The sequence below is a fragment of the Phoxinus phoxinus genome (assembly GCF_949152265.1).
Source record: "Phoxinus phoxinus genome assembly, chromosome: 1".
Classification (NCBI taxonomy): domain Eukaryota; kingdom Metazoa; phylum Chordata; class Actinopteri; order Cypriniformes; family Leuciscidae; genus Phoxinus; species Phoxinus phoxinus.
In genome coordinates this window covers 13,055,764-13,080,968 of record NC_136876.1, presented here as the reverse complement: position 1 = coordinate 13,080,968, position 25,205 = coordinate 13,055,764, and the positions used below count along the sequence as shown (strand labels likewise).

At 36.0% G+C, this 25,205-nt stretch overlaps 1 protein-coding gene across 11 annotated transcripts in view; it reads left to right on the top strand.

Moving 5' to 3' along the window:
- Nucleotides 1-25,205, top strand: part of rbfox3b (RNA binding fox-1 homolog 3b) — a 220,475-nt gene that overhangs the window by 109,232 nt on the left and 86,038 nt on the right. For 2 of the 11 annotated variants that reach the window (XM_079617792.1, XM_079617793.1), the window contains exon 5: nucleotides 5,354-5,565. The exons of the other annotated variants lie outside the window; for them this stretch is intronic. In XM_079617792.1, coding sequence (XP_079473918.1) covers nucleotides 5,449-5,565 — 117 coding nt within the window. In that variant the 5' untranslated portion in view covers nucleotides 5,354-5,448. The remainder of the gene's footprint in view (nucleotides 1-5,353; nucleotides 5,566-25,205) is intronic. 11 annotated transcript variants of the gene reach the window in all.

Here is a 25,205-nt window from a genome sequence, read left to right as displayed (position 1 = left end):
TTATTTGAAACATTTAGACTGCAGACTTTAGATCAAAAGTTTATTTTTTTGTAAAAGTTTAGTAAAGAAGTGTATACATAAACACAACATGTATATTTGTCTACACTGTAAAAAAAATTACTGTCAAATTTACAGCAACTTACTGGCAATCTTGGTTGCCAGTAAGCCTGTATATTTTACAAGATTACCGTAAATCATCAACTACAATTATACTGTAAAAATACAGCACACCTGTAAAAGCAGCAAAACAAGAACAGCTGTGAATTTACAGTTCTTTACTTTAATCTTTACAGTATGAATTAAAACCTGTGTAAACTCATTTCATTTGAGGAAACCGATTATCTTAAATTGGTCAATTGACATTTCATATTTATGCTGTGATCTTATTTCATTTGATAACTTATTTGAAACATTTAAGCAGACACATCTAGGTTTTTAAGCTCATGAGAAGCACTGCGACTGGTGGTGTGTGTGTGTGTGTGTGTGTCTCATTTCAAGTGTAGAACTTCTAAAATATCACCATACTTTCCCCAGTTTATTAATCACAGTACATTAAGACAATTGTTTTGTATTACAAGTTTTTTTCTGAGATGTTCTATAAAGGTTCAAATTAGGCATTATCTAATTAAAAAAATGCCCTAATTTGTGTAGATTTCCAGAAGATTGATCTGAACATTGGATTAAGCCAAGCTCAAAATTATTGTTTCATTTTGTTGACATATTAGAGCTTAAGGTTTTTACAGAGGGATTTTGGATATCAACTTTGTATCACTCTATAAATCAGAAAATACTGTCAACAGCCAGAAAAAAAAAAAACATACTTTTAGGAATAAAATGTTCTATAAATCAGTGAGAATGATACATATAAAGAAACCCCTCAGTCAAATTTTCAGAATATAGTCAGAAATAAAACTGTAAAGTTTGGTGTATATAAGTGATGCTGAAGTGGAGGAAACAAACTTTAAAGATATGTATTGTATTTGAAATCTACAGACGCAAATAGATAAGTCTAATAAAATAAACACTTTAAATATGTATTTTTGCATGCTTTCTTTCCACTAGACTGGAAGAAGACATTGAAGCAAAACTGACCACAATCTTGCCACAAACACACAATGATAATGGTGAGAGATGCTGAACAGTTTGATGCATTTTTAGACAAAATAATAATAAAAATAAAAAGTTTAGTTTATTTTTTAACTTGCATTAACTAATTTTAGCTTAGTAAAGACACCATGAAACCACAAAATTGACTATTCTTATATAGTTTTGGGGAATATTGCAGTATTTATTATACATTTATTATAATTCATTGTTCCTCGCAATTCCTTGTAAACTTCCAAACCCTCTTCTCTTCTCTGATGACGAGGGCGGGGCAACCTGTCAATCACATGAGATCAGCCAATAGCAAACCACAACCATCCAATCAAATTCCCACAGACAAAATCAAGCCCTGCCTACATTTGTTCTTGTTTAAAAAATATTTATATATATTATTAACAAAGAATTTAGGTTACAAACACAACAGCATACAAAAAAAGTATTTTGAGTTGCACACTAGGGGGGGATTAATGTAGATCTACATAAAGTAGATACATTTGTTCTTGTTCCAGAAGCCGTTTCACGTTTCGATATACGTCACTATTGGGAAGAAAAAAACAGTGCAACTTCCGTTTCGTGCTGACTAAAAAAACTCAGTTAAATCTGGAGTTTTGGTCTTAGATTTGTTACCCTGTCTGTTAACATCCCTGACAGGCGAGTGTGTGGTCATGTGATCGTATGAGTGTGAGATGCCGCAGTTGTGCGGCTCAAATGAAGTGTAACACATCAGTGTCGCAGACAAACCTGCTGCTGAACGGACAGATACACACACACACACACAGAGAGAGAAAGAGAGACAGCGTCGCAGTGATGTAATTTGTAGTGAAATCACATTAGTGTGCGTATGTGTGTGTGATGGGTGCCTTACACAGAACATCTGTTACTGACACACACCGTTTGATTGATGCCTCCGCTTATGTGTGAGTGGATGTAAACAGGTAACAGTCTTTAAAAAGAAAATCCGCACATGAAAAACATAATAATCAAGGTTTGTATTGCCATCAATGATTTTGCTTGGATTTGGCTGTTAAAATATCTCAGTTTAATGCGCAGACTGAATAGAAAACATTCGTTTGTGATCTATAGTTTCATGCCCTTAGATCCAGTATTGCTCTGATAAAAACTTCAACAAGCAGAGAAATAGATATGCGTTTCCTGAAGGGAACATCAGTGTGTGTTAGATAGCAGATGAATGATGCTTTATGTTTCAGTCTTGAATGAGATGTTGCGCTCGGTGTGCATGTTGTTGTTGTTGTTGTTGCAGACAGGAATGAATGCTTAAGGGCACTTACTAGGCGTCAGAGAGCACTGTAAATCTATTGATTTCAATGGTGCATGAAGCATCTAGAGAGTGTACTGAACGTGTAAAGTGTGTACTGTAAGTGACACGCTCTGTCGTGAGCAGAAGTGGAGGTGCTTGTTGACAGACGGGTCAAGTTGTGCTGTGTTCCTGCTCGACTCTTTACACACTCTTGAAACGCATCTTACGCATCCGTCTCTGTCCAACACTAGCGTTCAGTAGTTTGTGGTCAGTAAGATGTTTTATTGTTTGTGAAAAAAAAGTCTCTTCTGCTCGTCAAAGGCTGCATTTATTTTAATCAATTAAAACCGTAATATTGTGAAATATTATCACAAATTCAAATATCTGTTTTCTATTTGAATATATGTTAAAATGTAATTTATTCCTGTGATCAAAGTTGAATTTTCAGCATCATTACTCTAGTTTTCAGTGTCACATGATCCTTCAGAAATCATTCGAATATGATGATTTGCTGCTCAAGAAACATGTTATTATTATCAATGTTGAAAACTGTTGTGCTGATTCATATTTTTGTGGAAACCGTGATACATATTTGATGAGTATAAAGTTAAAATGAACAGCATTTATTTGAAATAGAACTCTTTTGTAATATTATGAATGTCTTTACTGTCATTTAAAAAAAAAAGTATCAATTAAAGTCTGAATAAAAGCATTAATTTGTATTTTTGTACTAATCCCAAACCATTTGAACGATGTTCTAAAGTAACGCCATCTTTGCAGCATCAAAACTAAATGACCAAACAGAAGTCTGTATGCAAAATTATAATGATGTCATCGCAGCTTTACTTTGAATATTTTAATTGTGTAAAGGCCTGTTCACACCAAGAACGATAACTATGAAGATAACTAGAACGATAACCATATAAGCGTCCACACCAACTCACGATATCGTTCTGTTTATTCTTACTTGCGCTGCAGTTTTGTCGTCTGGCCCTTTAAATGCTCGAGTTCTTTAAAGGGGCGGTTGATTATGATTTCACTTTTCTAACTTTAGGCATTGTCCACACGAACACGGGTATTTTTATAACCGTGACTTTTTTTACGCGGTTCGCCCGTTCGTCCACACGGAAACGCAGTATCAGGTCACTGAAACCGAACATTTTTGAAAACCCCTGACAGGGTGAGGATTTTCAGAAACGCCGGTTGCAGTGTTGTCGTGTAGACAGTAAAACCAGAGTTTTTGCCTTGCGACGTCAAAGTGTGCGCCGTTATCCGCTGTGTTTGACGTCAGATTGTGCGCCGCTGACGGCTTCTGATTGGCCAACGTGGCTTTACGGTTAGGGTTATATCGCCGCCTGCTGGTGTGGAATGCTCTTGACGGCGCTTGATAGCGTGTTTTTGCGTTTTCATGTAGACGGAGATTTTTTCAAAAACGCAGGAGGAAAAACTCCGGTTATAAAAATACCCGTGTCCGTGTGGACATGGCCTTAGTTAGTGTGTAATGTTGCTGTTTGATCATAAACAACATCTGCAAAGTTCACAGCAAAGGGAGATATTTGCTTCTAAATAAATAGCTTTTTAAGGACTACAACAAACGGCTGGTAGGGACTACACGACATTCCTCCCGGGTTAGTGACATCATGAACCATAAAATTTACATTAACCCCGCCCCCGAACACGATTTATAGATTATCAAGACAGAATATGCTAATCAATGAGTAGAAGATAACTACACATAAGCTACATAAATTCATCAACTAACATTCAGAAATGTTGTCTACATGTTGTCACTTCTTCTTGAGTCTCTCCATCATTGTCTGACTTTGGTTTGAACATAAATGGCTAAAAGTTTTTAGCTAAAAGTCTCCTGTGCTGGGAGCAGCGGCTCATTTGCATTTAAAGGGACAGGCACAAAAACGGTGCGTTCAGAGATTAATTTTACATCTTGTGAGAAGGGCATTATACCAGCCCTTTAAAGTGGAATGGTTTCTGATTGACTTTCAATGTTTTTATCGTTTATCAGCTGGAAAACAAATCGTTCTGAAAGTGATTCAATTGATATGGTTTCTCTGTGCTGTTATTGTTATAGTTGTGGTGTGGACTCTGCTGTCATTTAATATTGAGAACGATATTTTTTAGATCTATATCTTTATCGTTAAAGTTATCGTCCTTGGTGTGAACGCGCCTTAAATCAATTAGAGATTAATCAAACTTGTTTTTATGTAAAAAGCTTATTAATAGCAAAGCAAATTGCACTCCTAAAGCTAAATCTAGTCAAATGCATGTAAAGCTTTCAGTTGAGACACATTTGGTTCTAAAAAAACAATGCCAGAAGTGACCTTCCTTTGGTGACAAGGTCACTACACGTCCTTAACATGACATTCATCATTTAGCTGATGCTTCAATGCAAAACAACCACAAATAATTCATTGATAAAGTAAAAATACACACTTGTACACACGGAAGGTCTTTAACATCAGTGGAATCTTCCCATTCCACAAAAGGTTGTTTATTGTTGAAAAAGGTTTTAAATTATTTTTTGCAAAATCTTCTTCACACTAAGAAGAAGAAAAAAAAGGTTATTTTAAGAACTGATCACTGAAAGGTACTTTAGGGAACCAAAAATGGTTCTTCAATGACATCACTGTGAAAACCTTTCTTTTTTTAAGAGTGTATCAAACGTATGTATTTTTTTTTAAAGCAAAATGATCAATGTCATGTTAAGGATGTGTAGTGCCTATAATTAGCTTTAAAAGCAGCAGAAGTCTGTAGCATGTCCTCGTGTGTGTGTGTGTGTGTGTGGGTGGGTGTGTGTCCTTGAGTGTGATTTCAGGGGTCTTTGTGAGTGTTGGGCTCTAAAGGGGGTCGTGGGCAATTAAAGCACACACGCAGCGCTGCTATACGATCACACACACACACACACACACACACTGCTCTCACGCACCTCCCACCTCCGCATGTGGATGTTTAAGTGATCTTTATTGTGTGCAGAGTAAACAGAGAGCGAGCGAGGGAAGCCGTGCTTATCCAGCAGGAGCGAGAGACACACAGATAGAGACAGAGAGAGAGACGTGTGTGTGTGTTAAATGTGGAAATCTTCATCTTTGAGCTCCATGGCAAACTCTGCATGCGTGCTGCTGTCCGGCTCCGGGATGATGCCTCATTCCCTGCACGCTCCTCCCGCGTTCCTCTACTTATCCGAGGTAAGGATCCTCCCGCCGCCTCCGCTTTTACACACTTCTTTCTCGTATTTCATTCCTGCGCGAGTGAATGAACATGCGTTTTTTTTTCATCCTGACCTCTGACCCCTTCTCTGTTTGGGGTCAGCGTTCGCTTTTATTCCACTTTTCCGTGCTTTTATTCCACGTCCGCTCTGTCGCTTAGACTCAATTTACTTTCTTACATGGTCATTTTGTTACTAGTTGTAGTTTAGTATCACTTCTGGAATTTCATTGTGAATTCATTCTGGGAATGTTTTACAATCACAAAACGGAAACTGTTTTGAGATGTGCTCCAGACACACTTCTGTCATTCATTTTAGGTCATAATTAGCAGACTTATGCAGATTTTTATGCAATATTATGCAGATACTCTCATGCATTATTCAGGATTTTCCGTGACTTTTCCCTGTTAAATTACTAAACACTGTTTTTAATTAACTTGAATTACTTTGTAGAATAAGTCATTAGATTCTTCACTGGATGTTAAAGTCAGCGGGTTTTGTTTTTGAAGATTGTATTAAAGATGCATCATGTTTAGTGACCATATAAATATTGGTGAACATTTGCATTTTTTTATTATTATTTTTTATCTGTATTCATTTTAGCCGATATTGGGTGCAAATGATATCAGTGCTACTATTTTTCTACTCCAATAAGTAAATTAATTTTCTATAGCAGTTTTTAATCTTATGTGCTATATATTATACTGTTGGATTTTTTTTTTTTTTACATTTTATTGTTCATATAAATTGGTGATGTGCATCTAGTATTGCAGTTTGTTCTTTGACATTTGTCATTTGTGTTTTCATTTATAGATACAACTTACATATATTTGACATGCACATTAATTTTAATAATATTAATTTGATCTCCTCATCACCAGTATTAGCATATGCAGATGCTCTCATGAATTATTCAGAAGCTGCTTGTGTTAGATCACTTGATCAATGTTCTTAATTAACTTTGTTGAATTAGTGATTAGATTAGTTTAAGTGCACAATCACATGTCTTTTATTTATTTTTTGGCAATGCTTGAAATATCGGTTTCTACAAATCCATATCAACCGATATAAACATTTACATTTTAAATCATCAATATTGGTTAATTAGCCGATGTTTTAAGTAGATAATGGTCTTTTCCTGTATTGGGATTTTATACGTTTTTTAATTATTTATCTTTTATGCTATATATTATAATCTTTTAATATTTAATTTGACCGATTTGCATGGAAAATTGTAGATTAGAGCTTCGGTATAATACTATTTAAAAAACATCATGGAAAACTATAGATTTATCAAACATCTGTATTTAATTAACAAATGCTTGATATATCGGTTTCTACATATCTGTATTTTATTAGCAATCCTTGATATATCGGTTTCTATATATCTGTATTTTATTAGCAATCCTTGATATATCGGTTTCTATATATCGGTATTTTGTTAGCAATCCTTGATATATCGGTTTCTACATATCAGTATTTTATTAGCAATCCTTGATATATCGTTTTCTATATATCTGTATTTTATTAGCAATCCTTGATATATCGGTTTCTATATATCTGTATTTTATTAGCAATCCTTGATATATCGGTTTCTATATATCGGTATTTTGTTAGCAATCCTTAATATATCGGTTTCTACATATCAGTATTTTATTAACAAATGCTTGCTATATCGGTTTCTATATATCGGTATTTTGTTAGCAATCCTTAATATATCGGTTTATACATATCGGTATTTTATTAACAAATGCTTGCTATATCGGTTTCTACATATCGGTATTTTATTAGCAATCCTTGATATATCGGTTTCTACATATCGGTATTTTATTAGCAATCCTTGATATATCGGTTTCTACATATCGGTATTTTATTAGCAATCCTTGATATATCGGTTTCTACATATCGGTATTTTGTTAGCAATCCTTAATATAGCGGTTTCTACATATCGGTATTTTATTAACAAATGCTTGCTATATCGGTTTCTACATATTTGTATTTTTTTACTAATCCTTGATATATTGGTTTCTTCATATCAGTCAATAATTACAACTCATTGATCATCAAAATTACATATTTAAAGTTTTTTTTCCTTGAATTTTTTTTTATTTATGCCTTAAAATAGCTTGAATGTAACTCTACTACCTTGCCTCATTTAGTATTCACGGCTCTATAAATATGCAAATGAGCCCCGCCTCCACTCACTCACTCAGCTCAGAGATCCACTCGTTGACGATCACACGTTGATCTGATTGGTTACAAGGTAGTTTGTGACGTCAGAAACACCAGCGATTTCTTTGTCTTTGGTTCACTGCAGTTTTAAGGAGAAAAAACTCAGCAATGATGTCGACTTATGAATTTGCACATGGTTTGTCTTAAAGCATATTAAAAACACCACATAGACATATAAACAACATTAAAAGCAGTTTTTCACCACAGGGGGACTTTTAAAATTATTTATCTTTTCCGCTATATATTATAATATGATAATGATTGATTTGACAGATTTACATGTACAATTGTTAATTAGTCATTTAGTATCTTTAAACACCATGCAAAACAGTATGGATTTATGATGTCATATTGTTTACCAGCCAACATTTTGATACTAGTGCATGTTTCGTTGCGCATGTATGTGATTTCTGCTATAGTGATACAGTACAGAGACACAAGAGAGCGATAAATGAGATGAGTGCTTTCTTCCTGCTTTTAAATCACTCTGAGAAAGCAGGAGAAGCGTCTCCTCCCCCATCTGTCCACACACACACACACACACACACATACACACACACACACACACACGCACACGATGCTGGCACATGGTCGGCTTGCGTCGAGTCGCCCTGTGAAGAATCCAGGGCAAACGATCCTCCTGAGAGCAAGACATATTATTCATGAGGCTGCGTGTTTATGAGCGAGTGTGTTTGTGCGCTTAATTGATTTCATATTCAAACACATGGCCCTGTTTGCTGCAGTATGTACTGCTGAATTATTGATACAGTTCACGAATGTGACGCGACTGTAACGCAGACAGAGATGCGGGAATGAAATGAGACGAGACGCATGCAGTTCTGTGGGAATGGGATAATTGGTGAAGTGGATGTTACAGAACAATCCGTCACTTTATTTGTCTTGTGTTGGAGTGAAATATACCAGCGCTTCCAGACAGCTGGTGAAGTGTGTAAAGCTCAGCGTATGTTAAACTGATTCTTGCATTGCAGGAACAGGTTGTTGAGGAGGATTTGGATTTGAGAAATGTGATTTTGCTTCTGTTGTCTCTGTTAGTGATCGATTATTGCTGAAGTAGTGACTCGGTGGCAATCGAACATCTCTCTCTTAAGTAAGGACATCTGAATACTCAAAGGGAATTGATTCATTTGGACAGTTCATTTTCAGTTGACCAGTAAAGCAAATGATTCATTTGAGTCACCATTCAACGGGTTCCCTTTTAAGTCTAGTTTTATTTTGTAGCACATTCAATATTCAGTTATATACTACTGCTTATCACTGTGCTTTTGCTATCGTGGCCTAAACTTTAATGCTAAGAGAGTAAAACATGGTAAAGCTTGTGCTGTTGCTGTTTGTGAAGATCCTTCTTAACTTTAAAACTCATTTCAGTCTGATCTGAAGTGTTTAAGTGGCAGATTTCAGTGCTGACTGACTCATTATGTGCGTGTCTTAAAGGTACAGTAGCACAAATAGACACTCTTACTGTGCGTTCACACCGGACGCGAATAACGCGTCAAATTCGCGCCTGCCGCATCTAGTTTGACGCTTGAACATTTTGAATGGATTCGCGCGAAATCCAAAGCGAAATCTGAAACAGCCAAAGCGAAATCCGCTTCTTCTGGGAGAGGTAAGTTTAAAGTTTAAAATTTTTTAAACTTTTAAAAATAGAACTAGAATAGAATTAATTCTAAAATAGAATTAGAATTAGAATTAAAAATAGAATAGAATTAATAACAGTAGAAGTTTAAAAATACTACTGTTATTGTGTCACAAAATGCAGTTTTAAGAGTTGTTCAGTCGAGAATGTAGTTGTTTTTAAAGCTCAAATCTGTGGTTTGTTTATAAAGATAGCGCCTATTTAAAAAAATGTATCTGACGTTTCGGAGTATCCAGGCTATCACCGGGCGCTCAGCGCTCGTAACCCGCCTGGAACAGCCTTACCTCGGCTAGTCCTCCTGACGTTTGCCGCTGGTAAACGAGAAATGTTTAAATTCACAATCTATAGCTTCGGTTCTATTATATGAAACATATACGTTAAAATACATTAATGACGCGTTATAACGTAGGTCAAACGACTTCTTTAATTAGGCTATGTGAGTTTTCTTCATCTCATTCAGAAATGTAGCCTATGACTGCAAGTGTTCAGTGTCACATTCATAGTTAACATCTGAACAATGCCATTCCTTCTTTCACGCGGGCATTTAGTCATTACAAAATAATTTATTGAGGCCAAACATATAATAAGTTATTGAGGCCAAACATTTAAAATGACATTATTATCTGAAAATCGGGCCTTCCCCCGTTTATCACGTCACTTCACCACGTGACAGCAGCAAGCAGGCTCTGATTGGTTAACGCGGCACGAATTTACGCAGAAGTTCAGATTTTTCACCTCGGGCGGCAGACGCGAATTCTCGTCAAACGCGTGAATGCACAAAAAGCACTACATACAATAATTTGCGCGTAATGCGCGTTAGCGCTTAACGCGCCAGATGCTCCATTCGCGTGAACTTGACCCGTGAATGAGGCGTATTCGCGTCTACCGCGCCGCACTCTACGCCTCATTCGTGCCGCAGGAATTTTTACGCGCGTAACGCGTCTTTGCATTGACTTAACATTGAAATCACTCGCGCCTAACGCGCTATTCGCGTCCGGTGTGAACGCACCATTAGACGAAGAAAAGGTTCTGTATGGAATCTTAAAGAGTTCTGTCATGCGCATCATATTTAGAACCTTTTAGGGATTCCATCATGGCATTTAGTTTTAATTTATGACTTTTGTTTTAATTTTATGAGTTAAACAGCTTGTAATTTGACTATTACAAAATTAAATAACCTGTTAAACATGAAAGTATTATGCAATCATTTAAGACATTTCTCCTTTTTTTTTTACAAACAGCTTAGCGTCAGCGCTAACCCTCTTTTGGCGTTAAAAAACGACTGTCAGGACTTACTAAAGACAAACAGTGAAAAATTAGCGCTGAAAAGGCGTGAACAGGTGTTTTTTTTTTGCAGCTGACCTTATTGCATATGCATTCGTAGGAGTTTCCCTTTCAAAAGCAACGTTTTTGGGAGGAGAATATTTAAATGAATCACGCAAGCTGATTTACTAAGGTTTGCGCTAGTCAATGTACTGGTGTTTGCACCATTATTTACCACCCGAAAAAAACATGTCTTAAACCAGACGCTAATTTGCACTGCTCTTGGTAGATTGTGTTAGTCATTATGGAAATGATCCGGCTGCGTCCTTTTATTTGTGTGTCGTCAGTAGATCACACGGAACTTTCCACTCCCATTGGCGCATTTATGGGATTGCGTTCTCGCGCTAATTTAACCTAAGTAAGTCTGGTGTCATGTGTGAAGCATGTGGCGTCACATTTGAAGCCATGTGTCAATCAAAGGGTTTTTTCATGAAGCTGGCGTATTTTTCTAATTGTTTTCTATGGGAGCACCGCGTTTTTCAAGCACCAGGAGCGTAGCGAGGCACTGAGCGACTTTTTCCCGCTGAAGCGTTGAGCGCTCAGTGTTGTTTTACCGGTCACCCAGAGTTGAAGAATGGCCAACTTTGGGTAAAACGCAGCGCTCATCACTGTCACTTTTTTTTACCCAGCCGTCCAATCACAGTGGAGGAAGGGCGGGACAAATACCACACCGACCAACCGTCACATTCTGCTGGTACAGTGTCAACAAATGACAACAAGAAGCATAATACAACGATATGTGAAATTAAATGCTAGAAACACTTCAGCGGATATTCCGTATCATAGCAAGCTAGATGTCTCAACTGAAAAAAAACGCTGGCTTAAAACACTTTGGTGGACACACGGCCTAAGCGGGCTTTAAAATTGAATCAAGAACCTTAGAGTTCTATATAGAACTCCATGGAACCTTTTTTTTTTCTACAAGTGTGTTGTGGGTTTGTGGTCTGTAGATGTGTCCGGTTTCTAGACGCTCTGCTGTTGAACTACATCTGTGAATGTAGAGTCCGCCCGGTTCTGCATCACTGACCGAATCAAATGAAACGGGGCTTGAAATAGATTCCTCTCCTTCTCCTTCTTTCTCTCTCTCTCTCTCTCTCTATAACAGGCTGAGGGCACTCGTGAACATGCTGGCATTCGTTGCAAAAATATTTTTCATTACAAATGATATTATCTGCTTTACAATTTGAGTGTAAAGTTCATTTGTAACATGAGCGTGAATGTGAGAATGTCTCAGTATTTTGATGTGGAGCTGCAATGAACAAAACCTGATGACCATGTTCTCCAGAAAGATTTGAGATGTAGCCTACATGAGGATCATATATACATATGAACTATCTTTTCTAGATTTCTAGGCGACTAATTAAATGTAAGTAAATTGATCATGTGACTCTTTGTACATGATGCTCATATATTTATGCATCAGAAAACAGTTTCAACTACATTTGAACCAGGATGCTTTGGTTGGTCACAGTAAATCCTCTTACAGGCTGCTATTGTTTAACACAAAGGCCTAATTTATCTATGCTCCCGCTTCATCACTGTAAATTGTGTGTGTGTGTGTGTCAGTGTAATACTCATTTTCTCTCTGTAATAAATTCCTCCACACTCTTCCAGTCTTTTCTCGGTCTGTCTGCTGATTACTGTCGCTGCTGTTCCTCTAATTAACTCTCTCTCTCTCTCTCTCTCTGTGTGTGTGTGTGTGTGTGACACAAGAAAGTAAAAGTAGAAAATCACTGTGTAAATCGCAGGCTGTTCCAGCAGGTTCTTCTGATGCGCTTACATTTTAAGGGTGAAAATCCAATCTCACGAGCCTGTGTGTGTGTGTGTGTGTGTGTGTGTGTGTGTGTGTGTGTGTGTGTGTGTGTGTGTGTGTGTGTGTGTGTGTGTATCTCTGTCTAAGTGTGTGTGTGTGTATCTCTGTCTAAGTGTGTGTGTGTGTGTGTGTGTGTGTGTCTGTCTGTCTAAGTGTGTGTGTGAGTTTGTGTCAGAGTGTGTGTGTGTGCGTGTGAGTGTGTGTCAGAGTGTGTGTTTTACTCACTATAGAAAATGTTTCTCTTTTTTATTTACTAGTAAAATTTGTAATTTTACAAAATGAACATAATTTCACTTTTATTATTCATTTATCAATTTAGTAATTTGACCATTTTAAAAGATAAATAAATAAATAATGAAGTAAATTAAGTAAGTTAATAAACAATTGTAATTTTATCATATTTTTTTTAACTTATCGTATTTTTTACAATTTATTTAATACGGTTTTATTATTTATATATTTTGACTACTTTACTTGTTTATATATTTAACTTTTTTGTTATTATCTATTTGTAAAAAAAAAATATTTGTCAAATATTATTTCGTTTAGATCTAAAGAGTAGCATGTCAGAGTAGCATGTCAACCCCTGTAATGTGTGTGTGTGTGTGTGTGTGTGAACTGATGTCCATCAGAGAGACCGAGAGAGCAGTGTCCCGTCGCGTCTCCAACACAAACGTCTCTTTACGGGTCACGAGGAGAAGAGTGTGTCTCTCTCTAGCGGTGTGTTTCTCATCTCTTCGGACAGTTTAGGGCTGAATTACTCTGACAGAAAACGGGAAAAGATAGACAGGCGTGAGGCGCGTGTGCTCATAAATCGCGTGTCTCTCTCGTGATTTATGAGACGTGTGTGAAGAAGACAGTCTTCACCTCCTCGAGCCCTTCACCCGCTTTATTAATGATCGCGCGAGCGCCTTGTCTTGCGTTCTGAAGTTTAATTTCATTTCCATCAGATGCGGACAGCAATGTCTTTAAACGCTCATCCTTTACACTGCTGCTAAAGAAGCATCATTCACTCCGAAAACACAGATTCAACAAACTCTCATCAATATCTGAGCGTTCGCCGGCCATCTCAGGACACACTCAACGCAGTCTCTGTGTAAAGTCCACACTGAAAACCTCCGCTTACATCATCTGACTGACGTGTGAGGTGACCAATCACAGTTCAGTGCTTTATGTGCTGTTAGTCAAATGTTAAAGAGGTGGTTGATTATGATTTCACTTTCCATTAACCGATGTTATACGACTAAAACTTATATTTTTCCTCTCGCGATAAGTCATTTAAAAAATCATGGCAACGGACGTTGGTTTATATATAACGGCCACCGCACCAGATATTATTATTATTTCCGGAAGGAGACGTAGGCGTGTTATCCAAGAATTAATGGCAAGGAAAGACACTTATACTGTGAGCGGCACATATGAGGTGTTTCTCACTCATTTCTGCTTCAAGCTTCAGAATCAGGTATTCCTGTAATTATTTTGTCTTTTATGAATTTAATAAAGAACTCGTATTCTGTCCAAATACACCGCACCGCGCCTTCTAAGTCAGGTGACTGTAAATGCACAAAAACGGTTTCCATTGCAGTTTTGCGAAATATTTATTTTTCGAATTGCCTGAAAAACCACCTCATGTGAGCGTAAAAACTTTTTTGAGATAAATATGAGTTTTTGCGCAATTGACGTTTCCATTGAGCGTATTTTCAATTCGCAATTTCAATTTGAAGGGTAATGGAAACGCGACTAGTGTGTGACTTTGGTTTGAACATAGAAGGCTAAAAGTTTTTTAAATTTTCAGTGTGTGTGTGAGGTAAAAGGACAGGAGCTGTTGAAGCTCCGCCCCCTGTGCCGGGAGCAGCAGCTAATTTGCATTTAAAGGTGCACTTGGTAACTTTTTCAACTTAATAAATCCGTTTAGAAATCATTTGGATGGTTAAATAATCTGTTCTGGTGAGTGGTTACTTTCCCCGTTCTCAGGCGGAAAACCAGCCTTGCAACATTGGGACTAACGTCCCTGTAAGTTGAAAATAGGAAGTCTCGTGAGAAGCGAGAAACACGAACTGCTTTACGGCAATTCGATAGAAACACACATACTGTGTATGATGTATTACCCACCTCGGTAGACATAGCTCCACACGATAAAGTTGGTGCGTCTGGGACTCATTTGTTTACCACACCGGCTCCGACTATAACAAAAGCACATGAGCAGCGGTAGAAAGGGGGAGGAGTGCGCCGGCGCGCCGCAAGTGACTTTGCGACAGTGATGTGAAAAATATACGCACCGCAGCTGTAGGGGGAGCTCGTTGAGAAAATCAGCAAAGCGGTGGCTAGAGTTACCGAGTGCCGCTTTAAAGGGAGAGACACAAAAACGGTGCGTTTTTTCTCACCCTCAAAAACGGACAACTTTAACATGCTATATAAAAATATCTGTGTGGTATTTTGAGCTAAAACTTCACACACACACTCAGAGACTTATTTTACATCTTGTGAAAAGGGCATTATACCAGCCCTTTAAAGGATCTTGTTAGCTGGATGTTTTAGAAGAACTGATGGTTGATTTATTGGAAATATATTCTCACACTGAGGTGGTAATGTGTTCACGACTCAACAAGTGAAGCACAATCTGAACAAACCAAATGTGAAACGTCTCCTCCTGACGTGATGCTGAGGTTTTGTAAGAAGCGCATTATCATGCTGTCATGTTAGACTTGTACATTAAAACATGTAGTCCATATATTTTATTATTTTTTCATTTTATTATAGTTTGTTTTATTATTTATTTATATATTTTTTAGCATTATTGTTTTTAATAATAATAGTAATAATAATGTTGTAATAATGTTGTTTATTATTTTAAGTATTATTTTGTTATATCAGAAAACTTTAATTTAAATTTTTTTTATTCTAATTTTTTAACCACATATACATTAAACATTGAAATTGTAGAAATTAAGACACAAATTATTCTTTATACATAGCATATCATTTAATATAAATATTATAATTATAATGATATTAAATGTATTAACCATAAATCACTGATTAAATATTATATTGATATAGTAAATATTTTAAAGTAGGCTAGTATTTGTTTTAATTGTTTATAATATATTTCCAATATTTTATTATTTATTGATAGTTTTTATTTATAGTTGGTTATAATATTGTATTATTTATTACTTTTATCAATTTTATTTTATTTTTTTCATGTATGTTATTGTATTGTATAATAATCTATTTTGCTAAAGTTTATAACATTTTAGTGTTTAGTAGTATACTTTAGATTTGATTATTGTGTGTGATATTTTGTATGTTACGTTTTTTTATTATTGTTTATAATATTTTAGTATTTAGTAATATGTAATATTTTATTATTTATAATTGTTTTATTGTTTATAAATATAAATTAGTGTTTATTTTGTGAAAATTAAGAATCTACAGTTATATCCACACTCAAATAACTTTTTGCTTATATAATTATTATAATTGTGTTATCAGTAAAGCATTTATTAAATATTTTATTGATATATATATCATTATATCATTTTATTTATATTAAATGTATTACCTATCATTTATTGAATATTATATTAATATTAATAATACATGAAATTGTGTTAATGTAATGTCTTTGTGTTAACTGTACTGAATAAAATGAAAGCCCCCAGCCTCTGCTATGAGATGATAATCGTGTATCTAGTGGACACAGAATAAATCCTGCTATACTGTGAGATCTAGTTAAAGGAACTCTAGGATCCACAGTTTAACTCGATTACTGAGAGCCGGTTATTGAGTTTCCTGCGAGCCGCTCTTCACTCTCTTTCTCTGTGTGTCAGTCCACTGGCTGAAGTCAAGCGCTCACAGGAAGTGATGCGTCCGTCCGTCCACACAACAAAAGGCTTTGTGTTTTACTGCTGAATGTCTTAATAAGGATCTCCAGTGTAATTCACTTCTGCTGTACACGTGCTGTCAGAGACGAGAACGAGAAGAGCGGCGAATGAGTTACGGTTGCGCTTCTTTATCCAGGTCAATGTGTGTCAGCTCCAATAGTTCCTGCGCTGGATATACGTGTGTGTGTGTGTGTGTTTGTGTGATATTACTTTCTCTTTGTTTTTGAGTCAGTCTATCTTCTGTTTCGCTTTTCTCCACCCATTGTACGTTTGCTTTGCTTTTTTTTAACAACACACTCTTAAAAATCAAGGTTCTTTATTGTGGAGGATCTTTAGATTTTTAGATTTTAAGAACTGATCACTGATTCTTTGCGGAACCCAAAATGGTTCTTTATATGACATCACCGTTAAAAACCCAGTTTAAACCCTTTATGTTTAACACTGTAGTTATTAATCAAATATGATTTCCACGTGTGATGTTTGTGTGTTTGTAAAAGCCTAAGGTAAATCTGTTCATCATATAAAGAGATTGAATATCTTCAGAAGACTGTATTCATATAGATTAGTATTGCACCTGTATGACCTTTTTGGATCTTCTAAGCTTCTAAAAAACCTCAGAGGTTTCAGTAAAAATATCTTTACTTGTGTTTCAAAGATGAACCAAAGTCAAGATGCAACCGTAATTTAAATTTTTTTGGCTGATCTATTCCATTAACATGCTTAAAAATATGAATAAAATGTATAATCAAATGCTATATTATCTAAAGTTGCCATGGCTTTGGCTGGTCAGAATGATCAGAGTCTTAAATATTGATATCTTTTGCTGATATCCTACTAGTGAGTCAAACTAGAATAGTTCTACTACGTTATGTTTGGATTAAAAACAAATGATTGGAGTATGTTTAACAAGAAAATATTATTACATATTATGCTACAGTGAAAAACTGTTAATTGGTTAACAGAAAGTTTCCTTACGGTAAATGACTGTGATCGATCTAATGGTACGTTTAATGTAATTTTACTGTAAAATACCGTTACATTTACAGTTTTTGAAAGTGAAAAAGAACAACTCATTGTATAATTTACAGTGAAACAACGTAAATTGACATTCCCACAATTCCCTGCGTGACACTGCACATTTGATGTATTTTTGTTGAAATAACTATGTTTCTTCATAGTTTCTTAGTTTTTTTCTAATCAGTTATGTACATTACAGTTTTATGTTACATTTAATGTTGTTAAATTAATGTTTATTGCATTTTAAAAATTCATGTGTGTTACCATGACGGTGTTTAATGCTTGTGTGAATCACACTGCAGCTTCTATATATTAGTATTAACTTTTTTGTGGAAGAACTGCTTGCGATGAGCTTTGATAGATCATGTGACTTTCATCTCTACTATGATTGGTGGTTATCAGTGTATTACTATGGTACAAAACAGATATTACTACTTAAATAGGTCAGTAAATTAACATTATATCAGATAATTAAATACGTTTTTTACTGTAAATTTTAAGTTAAGTGTGTAAAACTTAAACATTTTAAAATGTTGCTACTGTATTATTATTTTTTTTTACAGTGCATTATTATTTTTTGTTCTTCAGTGTAGTGAAGGTGGTCTACTCTAGTGCTGTTTAAAGGAGCGCCGTCTCTTTAAATGCTTCGCTATCAGATGATGTAATCAGGTTTCATTTTCAATCAGAGCTGTATTTAACAGGACAAAATCAATGCCCATCTCAGTGGATCTTTGTCAGGGCAGATGTTCATTTTAATCTGATGTGAATGAGAGCGAGGGATGGATGGACGTACGTACGGTCCGGTCAATATGTTCAATGTTTCGTAGTCTGGATGATTGACAGGCGGCAGTGTGTCCACGTGTTAGTCAGATTGAAGTGTGTGTCCTGACTGAGATCCATCAGAGGGACAGCACACACTAAACTAAAGCGTTCCAGCAAGGACAACTTCTAGAAGAGAGTTGACTCTCGAAAATAAAGCTTCCAAAAAGCAGGTTCTTCCATAGAAGAGCCATTTTGGGTTCCCTAAAGAATCTTTCATTTGAAGAATCTAAAGAATCATTTTCCACTATAAAGAACCTTTTGTGGAATGGAAAGATTCCATGGATGTTAAAGATTCTTATTGGAAGCATCGGAATTCTAAGAACCTTTTGTTTTTAAGTGTGTATGGAGCTTGAAAACTGTGATGAACTACAACAATATTTTACAGCAAGTGAATCTTCTCTAAATGTCGTGGATTCTCTAATCTTTTGAGTAATTTTTTTTTTTTACCAGAACATGGTTTATTATTGTCTAAAAACAGTGAAGCTTATTGCATGGAAAATGTAGCTTTTTACTATGAAATCTGCTTTACTTTCAGTACGGTATGTTCTGGAGTAGCCTGTAAGTTGTGGTTTTTAGTATCAGAAACATTCTCCGACTTCTATTCCATTTTTTTTATATAATGCTATTAACAGCAAGCAAAACATGTGTAAAACATCAACAAATTTCACTCAGAAATTGAAAGTAAAAAAAGACTGAAACAGTATTTTACTGTAAAATGTATTCCAGTAATCTTTGTTTTATTTACAACTTTGAAAAACATATGTTTTAACAGTGTGGATTCATGCCAAATGAGAGAGGTGTGTGTGAGCCCAAGTTTAAACTCATTGAATATTATTTGTCAATATTAACAATAGTTATTTGTGTTACACATTAGTTTATGTTTTATACTTATTTACATTCCTGCTCTGTTCTGAATACTGTTATATTTAAAAGATGGTGGAGTGATGGGAACTAAAATACGTTTTCATAACTTGTTTAGAATTTTTTTAATTTAATGGTATTTTACATCTATTTCTGAATGTAAATTTGACGTGTTTTTTTTTTTCATCTCAAAAATGCCATTTTGACCTGGTGTGCCTTATATTCATGTAACTTATTTCCTGTAAAATGCTGTAAGTGCTGCCAAGGAATTAGTTGTTCGGCATGTGCGTGTGCGCGTGTGTGTGCGGCCTCGGCAGGTAGTTGCTGTAGCGCTGTGCAAATTGCAGCAATTAGCATGTAAATGATCATGAGTTGAAATGAGAGGAGAAAAATAAATATTGATGCTAATTCCTGGCGGTGGAGAAAAACAAGTCTTATGTGTGTGTGTAACCTTAAAGCTCATTTCCATGTGTTAATTGACCAGTTGTATGTTTTGAAGATTACTATTACTGAGGTTTAAAGGAATCAATCAGTGCTGGAGATAATTAGATGGAGGCGGAGCCTAACGGGTCACATGATCCACCATTGTGCTTTGTTAGAGTAAATGTCACACTCGGAATCATTCAGTCCTGGTGTGTGTGTGTGTGTGTGTCTGTCTGTGTCTCTGTGTGTGTGTGTGTGTGTGTGTGTGTGTGTGTGTGTGTGTGGTGGCTGTAACTTGATAATTTAAAGAAACCCAATGGACTTTAAAGCACTCAAGACTTTCAGAGCTTTTTATTTTATTTTCTGATCTCACAGGGAAATCACACTAGGGTTGCGCAAAATTCATATATATTTTCTGTCTGATTTTTTTATCTGAAGCCAAATAAGCTCATAGAAGATTATTTAAAACACTCATCTTGCGTTATAAAGTAAGTTTGGAGCACAAACGTGGTTTTAATCTCATAAATTGTCGTGTATTGATGGTGTGCTAAGCTAACATGCTAGCTAGCTCATAGGTGCACCTGCCATCTAGCTGTTATTTTTTATGAATTTTTCTAAATAGGTATGCTTACTGAAATGTTTCTTTATTTAAGAAAGGCATTTGATACAGTTTCAAATGTGAAGGGAGATCTATGAAAGAAATTAGGGGTTGAAACGGCGTGAATAGCTAGTCGTTAGCCATTATAATGCAAACAAAAGAAAAGCATATTTACGGCCATAAACCAGGCTGGAAAGGTGTGAATGTGTGCAGGAGAGCCTTACACTGAATGGGGCTCGTTTGCACCACAAAACAATAGAGACAATAGACTGAATAGATGCTTATTAGGGGTGTAACGGTACATGTATTCGTACCGGACCGTTTCGGTACAGGACTTTCGGTACGGTTCACATGTGCACCGAATACAATCTTTCACGTAAATTAGGCTAGTTTTGTGTGCGGAACATACATCAATTCCAAGTTTCCACACGAACATATTAAGTGTCGGAAGTCTCCGCGTTGCACTGATTAAATCTGATTAATCGGTTTTGTGATTCAAATACATGTAAAATATTACCATAACATCTGTCTTCCTGTGTGCGGAAATTTGTTTATGTTGCTGTGACAACGAAACACGTGCAAGCGCGCCTGTGTTAAGAGCGCTTGTTGCTCCATGCGCGCTGATGTGCTCATCTGTTGACATTTCCAAATGCCTTTCAGTTGCTTAACAAAAGCGGCCTTTCCACACAAACAAACGTACATGTGTCATTAGTATGAGAAAAAAAAATGGGATTTTAACTCTCGGGTCGGGCTCGGACATAAATATCTTTATGCCTGTCGGGCTTGGGTCGGGTTCGGTTACTGCTGTCTAAAATCTACTGCCTAAAATTCGGCCCGATCACCACATACACAGCTTTAGCCCAGCCTCTCGCTAGCTAGCGTCATGGCCAGTATTGGTTTAAGAGTATTTTATTTAGTGGAGAACTTTGCAGCAGTATTTTATTTCTTATTCTTTTTTTATTTTATATATTTTTTATTAATTATATTTTATTAAAAAGTGTGTTTAAAAAAGTGTAAACAAATTGTTAAAAAAAAGTTTATAGTAAACAACCAGTAGTTTAATGTTTTGCATTTCTTTCCCTTACTGTACCGAAAATGAACCGAACCGTGACTTTTAAACCGAGGTACTTACCGAACCGTGATTTTTGCGTACCGTTACACCCCTAATGCTTATAGATGACAATAAACACAAGTTTGCATTTTAGAGTCAAATCAGAATAAAGTCATTTGACATGATGTTGAAAAACATTTAACTAAATACAGAGTTTTAGACTTATCACCTTCAAATTTTAAATGTAACATGGTTAGACATGTGGCTTTAGCTGGAGTGCAATTCTAGATTGCTACAGTGCCAACTTCAATTTAATTTTCATGAAGATGTTTCATAAAAATACATTTCCAATAACTTACACAACTTTGAAGCTATTCATATTATTTTTTTTTTCATTATGACAATAATTAATTCTACATTTCCAATAAAGTGCCAGGTGTCAGCTTTCAAATGATACCATACTTATGCTTTTAGTACAAAGGATTCATGAACTGTGTCTGTTTTAGTTTGGGTATGCCATTTCTGGGGATTTTTCAAAAGTGGCGCTTCAGGCTAACAGGTTAAGAATTACCTTCATTTCAAGTCATATTTTTAATCTGAATTTAATTTGACTGCAAATCACAGGATGTTGAATTAGGATGCGAGAACTGAAATTAAATGAATAGAAATTTTGCAGTCACACGACGAAGGGGTTTCATTCATGAAACGTAACAATTATTTTCCTTTAAAAAAACAACAACTAAAAATGCATATTAAAATCAAAATGAAATGTATGCATTTTATATTAGAGGCTTCTGGGAGATTGGTGTCGTTTCACCCATAGGCCGTTAAATAAATTAAATGAAAATGAAATTTGAAAGGGGTCAATAAGAAGTCTCTTCTGTTTGCCAAGTCTGCATTTATTTGATCTAAAATACTGCAAAATCAGTAATATTGTGACATATTTTTCAAGTTTAAAATAAGTGTTTTCTATGTGAATATGTGTTAAAGTGTAATTTATTCCTGCGATCAAAGCTGAATGTTCAGCATCATTCCTCCAGTCTTCAGTGTCACATGATCCTTCAGAAATCATTTTAATATGATGATTTGATGCTCAAGAAACATATATTATTATTATCAGTGTTCAAAACAGTTGTGCTGATTCATATTTCTGTGGAAAGCGTGATACATTTTATTTTTCAGGATTCTTTGAGGAATAGAAAGTTCAAAAGAACAGCATTTATCTGAAACTTTTATATTTACAGTATAAATGTATTGACTGTCAGTTCTGAATGGTGCTCAACTCTGGTCCAGTAGTGTGTGTGTCTCCGTCTGTTGTGTGTGTTTGAAGCGAGTGTGTGTCTTTGTCTGACGAGGGCGTCCCGCTCTGATCACAGAAACCGAATCTTTACTGGATCTCAGGGCTTCTGTGAAACATCGGATGCTGTAGGAGATCCTTCACTCATCAGACAGTAGATTATTATTGTGTGCGTGTGTGTGCGCGTGTGTGTGTGTGTGTGTGTGTGTGTGTGTGTGTGCTCATCAGACGGAGATCACTTCTGTAACCGCTCTCAGAGGCTCTTACTGTAACTCACACACTTTACACAGCTTACACTCGTGTTTGTGTGCAGCCACACGTGCACACTTTTTGTGTTGAATGTGATGTGCTTTATTAAGCGTGTCTCTCAGTTATTATTGTGTGTGTGTGTGTTATGATGCTGCTTGTGTCTCGTGTTGGTCATAATTGCTGTTGTATTGATCTGTAGCTCCTCTTGCTGTGAGCTGAATGGCAAATGAAAGCAACTTCCTTCTCAGATCAGTGTGTGTGTGTGTGTGTGTGTGTGTGTGTTTGTGTGTGTACAGGTTTTGGCTATACTTGTGAGGGCCAAATGTCCTCAGTTATATAGTAAATACTATGACTATCGACTAGTGAGGACATTTAAAGGTTTATAAATCTCCCAAAACACGTTTTTATTTGAATCTAGTGTTTGCACATGTTTCTGTGATGGTAAGGGTCGGGCTATAGGCCATAGAACATATCATTAACCTGAAGTGTGAGTGTGTGTCTATATTGAGTGTTTCTCATGGCCAAGTTGCTCTTTCAAAAGCGTAATGTGACACGTTTGAGTTCATATTGAGATCTGTAACTTTTGATGTCTGACTTTGGTATCTTGTCGAACACAGTTTGAGACTTTATTAAGATGTCTTCTGAAACTCTAGAGGAGACACATGGGAGATTACTGGGGTCTTTTTTTTTCTCTTCTCAGAACACGCATTTGAGGAATGGGAAACTTCAGAAAAAGTGTCAATTTTCTCTCCATTTAATCTCATTGAATGCCTAGAAGAAACATGAGACGCGAGACAATACTGAGGGTTTGGGCTTCAGTGTGGGTCTGTCTGGTTATAAACTGGTTTTGTGTTGAATGTCAGTCAGTTTTTCATGGATGATTTCTGGTGTAATTCATGAAAAAAAACTATTATTATTATGAAAACATTAATCAGATGTGCCACTTTCGCCATTGGTTTCAGTCCAAATATGCCTTCTTTATATTAGGCTCATACTATTTCACAAAACTAGACGTTTACGTGTTTTCCAACTATTATTTCCACAGTAAGTCATCGAATGATAGAGAAGAGTGTGTATGTCATGTACAATTTGGCTGCTTTCACTTTAAGATCTGACACACATGACGCGGATCTGATACATTATCACAATTATGAATGAAATATAGATTAAAGTAAAGAGCAGTGACTGATTTTCTCTTTCTTTTGTTCTTTGATTATCATTAATGACAGACTGAAGCCGGTTTATTAGGCTGCTGTCACTTTAAGAGCGGCCACACATGACGCAGCAGATCTTTGTGTGTGTTTTTTTAGTATATTTTAGTTTGATAATGTTTTTTATTTAATATTTTTTTATACTAAATTGTATTTGCTCTGTTTGTACAATCCATTTATTAACTTTTTGAGACCGGGAAATTTAATTCCCAACTTAAACTGTCGTAAAATCTTGAAGTTTGATTTCTTTTCAAAAGACGACACTTGGCAGATTATTGCTGAAGTGAAAAAAGTTTTAATTCAATTCAATTCAATTCAAGTTTATTTGTATAGCGCTTTTCACAATACACATTGTTTCAAAGCAGCTTTACATAAAATGCATTTCAAAAATATACATACAAAAATACAGTTAGTTAATCATGAAATTTAGGGCATAACATATCGCCGGCGTTGGGTCGTCTCTTCACAGGCGTCGAGTCGTCTCATCACAGGCGTTGGGGCATCTGAAGTCTCCATGAGAGGCTGGATACATAACTGGAGCTGACAAACTCTATTTGAGTTATCTCGGGACAGGCGTCCCGAGATAACAACAAAAAAGGCAGATGGGAAATAATTAGCGTAGCTGCTGTTCTTAATATGAATGCATTTGATCTGATTTAACTGTAGTATAAAAGGTATGAGATGCATCATGTGAATGCTTGGCTAAAGAGATGCGTCTTTAATCTAGTTTTAAACTGGGAGAGCGAGTCTGAGTCTCGGACAGTATCAGGAAGGCTATTCCAGAGTTTAGGAGCTAGATGTGAAAACGCCCTCCCTCCTTTAGTGGACTTAGATATCCTAGGTACGACCAGAAGCCTCGAATTTAGCGATCTTAAAGAGCGCGATGGAATATATGGCGATAGAAGATCTCTTAAATACACAGGAGCTAAACCATTTAGGGCTTTATAGGTCAGTAACAATACTTTGTAATTGATACGGAACTTAATAGGTAACCAGTGTAGAGATGATAAAATTGGTGTTATATGATCATATTTTCTTGACCTAGTAAGAACTCTAGCGGCTGCATTTTGGACTAACTGTAGCTTGTTTACGGAGGATGCAGGACAACCAGCTAATAGAGCATTACAGTAATCTAGTCTCGAGGTCATGAATGCATGAACTAACTTTTCTGCATCAGAAACT